This window comes from Pleuronectes platessa, chromosome 11 (assembly GCF_947347685.1).
Source record: "Pleuronectes platessa chromosome 11, fPlePla1.1, whole genome shotgun sequence".
NCBI classification, from domain to species: domain Eukaryota; kingdom Metazoa; phylum Chordata; class Actinopteri; order Pleuronectiformes; family Pleuronectidae; genus Pleuronectes; species Pleuronectes platessa.
In genome coordinates this window covers 2,072,551-2,079,209 of record NC_070636.1, presented here as the reverse complement: position 1 = coordinate 2,079,209, position 6,659 = coordinate 2,072,551, and the positions used below count along the sequence as shown (strand labels likewise).

The following is a 6,659-nucleotide window of genomic DNA, read 5'->3' as shown; positions in this document are numbered from 1 at the left end:
ACAAACTGGGAGGTGTTTCCTCCCTGTGGCAGAGCGCTGGACGAGCACTGACAACATCTGGCCGGGAAACTGCTGACTCGTCCACTCTCTCTCTCTCTCTCTCTCTCTCTCCGGTGCTGGACCGGTCTCTGGGACACATTTACATTTTTGGAAAAACAGACCAAAACCAGTCGCCTCCCACTGAGGGAGCAGAAAAAATGCCGTCAGGAATTCTCTTCTCTTCTTTTCTTTGTTCCCAAAAAAAACTCTGGAATCCGACAAGTTCTCCACAAAGAGACGGAGGGAGTGGAGAGAGAGGAGGGAAGCTCTGGACGGGAAAAGAACAGATGAAGGAGCAGAGGAGCGCAGAGTGACCGAGGGGAGGAAAAAATATCACTGGAGGGCAATTATCTGGGCTATTTCTGGAAGACTGCTTTTCCATCCTCCAGTAAGGATGGAGGGAACAGGGAGGGTCTGTTTGGCAGCTGGCTGGAGGAGGTGGAGAGGCAGGAGGAGGGGTGGGGGGGTGAAAGAGAGGAGGAGGAGGAGGAGGAGGAGGAGGAGGAGGAGGAGGAGTGAATGAGTGCATGGGACGTCTGAACCTAAAACTGTCCGGTACAGTGAGTCCAGAAGGGCCCTGCTGCTCCTGGAGGGCCGAGTGCAGAGGGAGGGAGGGAGGGAGGGAGGGATGAGGGATGAGGGAGGGAGAGAGGGAGGGAGGAGTGAGGGTGACATTGAGAGACAAGATAACAGAGGCAAAGAAAACAGAGAGGAGGTTGGACAGAGACACAGAGTCTGTGGAGGTCACGTGAGCGTCGGCGTCAGTTTGCAGGAACGCAAATTTACTTTCTGAGCAGAAGTCAAACTGATAAAGACGAAGATGAAGGTCTGACAGATTCCTGAGATGTGGCCTCATAAAACCCAGAAGAAGATTTGACACTAGAATAAAGTTTATTTGACAGTTTCTATGTTTGTGAATCGACAACTAGCTTCCTGTTTACACCGTCACCGCTCGTGTGGACAGAGATGGTTTTGGTTTTAAAACGTCTTTTTAAAATGAAAGTAAATTAACAAGCAGCCAAACTATCAAACAAAAGCTCTGATTTAAATAAACGAGGATCTTTGTTTGAATCGATTTCAAATTAAATGTCCGTTTCTATTTTGAAAAAGTTTGTGGACATCTGTTTGGAAAACATCTCATTAAAACTGAACTGACAGAAGCTGCAGAGTTTAGATCTTTAATTTATTAGTTCAGCTCCTTTTTCTATCTTCTCTGGGAATCAGCCTCCGAACAGGACTTTCTCCAGAGGCCTGTTAATTACTCCCTCCACTCCACGTCCCTCCACTCACTGAGTCCAGTCCAGTGCCCAGCAACATTAACTAATGACAAAAGCTCTGCTCCCTGAAGGAGGACGTGACGCAGAGCAGCAGCTCCACACACAAACCAGAGCTTCAGCTGCAGGAAGCCACAGAGGAAACGGAGAAGAAAGCCTCCGACCTTTAGAAACAATAACAAGTGGAGTTAAGATGTCAGCAGATTGGTAACGGCTCCGACTTTCTGTTTGCTCAAAGTGGCCTCGTCACGTCTGGAGATCGAACTCGTCTGAGGGAAGCGAAGCAAATTCACGCCACGTTTTGTAAAGTGCAAACACTTCAGAGGAGAGATCAAGAGAAAAAGATGTAAGAGACGGAAAGAACAACGACAGAGGGAGCAGAAGAAAGAGAGGAAGTCGTTAGTGAGTCGCTCACAGCTCCAGTCGACCTGATGGTGCAGCTCCAGGCCTGCAGCTCGGGCTCCAGGCCTTCAGCTCGGGCTCCAGAGAGGATTCGTGAAGAAGGAGAGAGGATGGAGGACAGGAGGGAGGAGACACGGGTAAAAGAAACAAAGTGGGATGATGGAGAAAGTTGAGGACAGAGGCTGTCAGGAGGAAATGGAGGGGAAAGAAGAGAGAGAGGAGGGGAGGGAGGTGGGGGACAGAGGAGGTGAATGGAAATAAGGTGGTGAGGGAGAAAGTGAACGAGGATCTGACAGCAGAGAAAATGATGCAGAAAGATTTGTATACGTCTTCAGAGTTTGTGTTGTTGTTGTTCAGACAAATCAAGAAGTTAAAAGACGCCACCGACTCTGAACAGGTCGTTTGTCTTCTGTGCTTCGACCTTGACGACTGATCGTCCAATGGGAAACGAGGGTTAATATTTCATCTGTCTGAAAGTCAACAAAACGGACAGTTTGACGACAGCGGCTCTGTGGAGGCTGCCGGGTTTGAGCCGCTCTAGTTGGCTAATGGCTGCTGCCAGAGCGGCTGATCTGGTCCCTGGAAAGCCGACGCGCTCCATGAATGAACGTCCGTCTCCTCGTCCCTGAAGAGCAGCGTCCTCCTCTTCCTCAGCACCAGGCCCCGCGTTGTGTGCTTTTTAAGAATGAACTCTGTTTCCTGAAGCTTCCGGCCTGTTTGCATTTTTAAAACCCATTTCTCAGTGAACCATTGATGCTGATCTCTGATCTGAATCATTCATGCCACTCTGTGTTTCATTTTTCATTCTTTTCCTGAATGGACACTCGCTGCTGCATCCATTAATCCTCTGTAAAAAAAAAAAAACCCGCTGAACTCTGCACTTTGTTACGTCGAACGCACAAACAGTTTTGTCGGCCCCGGTGCTTTGCAGCCATTAGGAGCCAGGAAGCCCGACCGGCCTGAGCGAACAACAACATGAGGATAATCTCCCATTCTCTGCTGGCATGTCAGGGGCAGCACTGGAATGAAGAAAATCAAAGGAAAGACAAAAACCCGTCTCACCCAGCGACCGTTGAGCACAGAATGAATCCTTTCAGCCGGCCGAGGAGCCGACCGTTGGTTCGAACCCTGAAAAGGTTGTTGTGCTGGTTATTGAGAGAGGGGAGAGGCCTGGTGTCAGGGAGCCCGATGAGAGTGCAGGAGAGGGCCCGCTGACAGAGCAGCCATTGTGCCTTGTTCGGAGGCCTCGCTCAGGGGCTACACTGCTGCATTGTGCTGCCCCGGCCTCCCCCCCCCCCTCTCCCGGTGGCTCCTCCAGGCTCCTGGCTGCCCCCGGTGCTTTGCTCAAGGGTTTGCTCCTGTAGATTCGGGGTCTTGCTCTGCATCGGGCTCTCAGGACCGGCCCGGAGCTTTACCCTCTTGTTCTATTCCACTTCTCCCTCCTTCTGTTGATGTTGTTGCTTTCATTATGTCCCCCCCCCCCCCCCCCTCTTCAGTGGCTCTTAGCAGGGACGTCTGGTTGCTGAGGGGCCCCTGTTCAAACATGGCTCTCTGGAGCTTTCAGACACCGGCTGCATCCCACATCTTTGTTCTTTCAACATGAGCTTTGAAATTGTTTTAGTATGTTCTGCCTTAGTTGGCATTATGGATATTTTAATGTTAATTTATTCTATTAAACTCACAGATTAAATGTTATTCAAACTAGTCCAGTACCCGATGTAAACCTGACTCTGCAATAGACTGTCACTTGTTTATTGTTTGTGAGCAGAGCTTCTTATGTGTGTGGTGCAGAGTGAAGTTACACAACTTTGTGTTCATCCTACCTGGTTTATCTGCACTGGAGATTTCTATTTAAGTTTGAATGAACTGGTGTCGGGAGTTCTGTTAAACAATCTTCAGAATCAAGTGCACAGCTTTTCAAAATAAAAGCTCAAGTGTAACTCAAGTCCATATAAAACATTGTTAGAACAAATCAAAGCCCTGCGCTGCCTCCGAGGTCGTCACATCGTTAATGAGCCTTCGTTATTCAGTGTGTTTGAATTCATCCAGGATTCATTTAGTTGTGTGAGCTCTTACTTCACATCGTGCTCAAACCCTCAGCAGGAAGGAAGACGCTCTACTGAAGTGTCCTTGAGCAACACGAGACACTGTGGCTGCACCCCCAGCTTCACTGTGCCGGGGATGACCTCTGACCTCCCTGAGGAGGAGCGGGAACATAAAGGAAACGATCGATAAAGTTTCACATTACCATGTTCTGGATGTGAAGTGCTCTATTGTGTCATACTTTGTGTCATCAATCATTCTGTCAGTGGAGGTGTGAGTTCTAATTGTTTCACGTTTCCGTTTCCTCTTCTCTGTAATGACATGAAGATCCTAATGGATATTTTTGCAGGTTGTATGTTGAGTATTAACCCGTCAGCCACAAACGCATGATTCAAACAATAAACTGACAACACAGACGCACAAAGAGCTGCAACACAAGCTTCAGTGTGTTTTCAACGATATGCTGAGAAACGACAGCAGAAGTCGAACAACCAACACTGAGATTAAGGGACAAAGAGTCACAGCTTAAATTATTATCCACACATTTCATTTAGAAGACAGCTTAGTTAGAATCTATAAAACTTGCTTTATTGAATTTCTGTCTTCAGATTTTCCACTCTGGAGTCTTTGGTCTCAGATCTTTGGTTTTTATCTGAGTTTACATCCCTTCACTTTGTTCAGCGCCTCATAACAAACCCACTGCGTCAAAGAAACAACTTTTTATTTGACTGGAGACAGAAAGTGGCGCTAAGAAGAATCCCGACTGCAATAAACAGCAGACTTATCAAACTGCCTGGTGGGTCTGGAGCAGAGCACAGTGCATGGTGATGGGGGGGGGGTTTACCAAGGCCCAGCAAACTGCTACCAGATGACTGGAGCTCAACTCACCACCAAACGAGGGCGGGGGGGGGGGGGCGAGGGTGGAGGGTTTACATCCCCTTAATCACTGAGCAGCTGCCTCTATAGGACTCCTATAAAGCTCCAAGATGGTTCCTAAAACCAACATCAACTGAAAGAGGTTTAAAAACAGAGCCATAGGAAACCAATTTCCCCCCCGACACCTAACAAACTGGGGGGGGGGGGGGAGAGCTGGATCTTTTCTGTGCAGTGCAGAAAACCCATTAAGTTCCTGAGAAAGGCTCCGTGAGGATCAGTCCTCTGAATGCATGTCCTGAAAGGAAGAGGCAGAGCAGCAGCCTCAGACAAATCCTGCCAGACACGCTGCATCCTGGGTAAAAAAAAATAATAATAAAAGAGAGAAAATCCCCCCGGAGTCTGTCCTCCTGTCGCAGGTGATTATTCCGGGCGACAGAAGAAGTGCTGCCTCATCGTTGAGGAATGAAACCGACGCCACATGCCAGAGAAAGAAGGGATTTGAACTGAGAGACAGAGGAGTGACGGCTGGTGACGCCTCAGAGTGAACACACTCGTTCTCCTCTTCATTCATCCAGCATCTGTTGTTTGCACTGAAGATTAATTAATGGTGAGACGACCCCTCGGTTGAATTGAATATGGATCCATGTGCTTCAGATGTTGTTTATCGGGAGTCTACACACGGCAGACATGACAGCTGAGTGTTCATAAGAGGAGGGTTCATTCACAATCTGAAATATAGAGTATTGAAGATGATCGGCTGGACTGTGTTTATATAATTGTTTAATCAGATGAAAGTGATGGTTTGAGCAGACCAACCAGTGAAGATGCAGGACATGTGGTCACGACCCGTTTCCCAATTCAGGGGCAGCATCGTTCGGAGGTCCAATTCTGAACGCTCTTTCAAACGCAGCCGGCAAATGTGTCCTTCACTTCCTGATCCACTAAGGTTCGATGCTTCATGGTGCACGCGTGACCGAGCTAACACGCTAACACGCTAGCTGTGTGGGGGGCTGAGCTGCAGTAAGTGCATTGGTTTAAAGTGGCCAATGATCAGGATGCAGCCCCCCCGACTTCTCCCAGTTGAGAAATGGTCAGTTAAGTGTTTTTGCAGAACTTTATGATGTCACAGTAAAGTTGACCTTCGAACCTTTTAGACATTTGTCTGAAAATGTGTCATAACCTTAGACAACAAACATCTAAAAGTAGAAAAGTAGAAAACATGCTTCCCACCAACCTTTTTCCCAGGGTGCTTAGCGGCGTGCTGAGGCTGAGTGGCGCCCGGGCAGGGTGGCGGTTGCGTCCCGTCAGCTTGGCGGCAGACGGCTCCTTCTTCGGGGACTCGACCACGCGAGCCGGGCTGGCGCCGGGTTTGATGTTCAGGTCCTTCAGGACGTCGTAGTTGATCTTGGACGAGATCTTCTTCTGCTCCAGCATCTTCCCGATGGCCTCGTCCGCCGTGCTCGCTCGGATCGGGGCCCGTTTCCTCGAGGGGCCTCGGGGCTGGAACACAGAGGTTAACAGTTAGACCTCCAGTCCTCAGGGTGCAAGCTGAAGCTCTTTGGATTAAAGACAAAGCCGAGCTCAACCCGGCTGTGACTGTGCAAACACCACGTTAGAACCAGGCCGTGTAGTCGACCTCTCTTCACTGAACTGACTCCAGATCATCAGCAGACGGTCAAACGTTATCTGGAATTAGCCGGCTGCAAATTAGAGAGTAGCTGCCGACCACCACCGGATCATGTCAGCGGGCAAACGCACAACAGAACCAATTCTATGATCAACATTTTATCTGGATCCTGACCCCGGATGAGGTCATCACTCAGCTCCAGTCCTCCCACAGAGATCTGCAGTTTCCACACGTTTTAAATCTATGATAATTCATAAATCACGAGGGGACGCTCACGTCGCCGAGCGGAGACACAACGAGACGCTCTGTGTGTTGTTCATTTATTCACGCGCTGGTCGGTGATGTGACAGGCGGCTGTCAGCGGGCTGCACGTCTCATTACGTCTCTGTTCCAGTGCC

General features: G+C 49.1%; 1 protein-coding gene across 1 annotated transcript in view; it reads right to left on the bottom strand.

Moving 5' to 3' along the window:
- Nucleotides 1–5,284: 5,284 nt before the first annotated feature.
- The window catches only part of LOC128450988 (transcription factor IIIB 90 kDa subunit), a 44,592-nt gene continuing 43,217 nt past the window's right edge, over nt 5,285–6,659 (bottom strand). The window contains exons 15-16 of the mRNA XM_053434757.1: nt 5,869–6,134; nt 5,285–5,306 (exon numbers count right to left, since the gene is read on the bottom strand). Of these exons, the coding sequence (XP_053290732.1) occupies nt 5,285–5,306; nt 5,869–6,134 (288 nt within the window). The remainder of the gene's footprint in view (nt 5,307–5,868; nt 6,135–6,659) is intronic.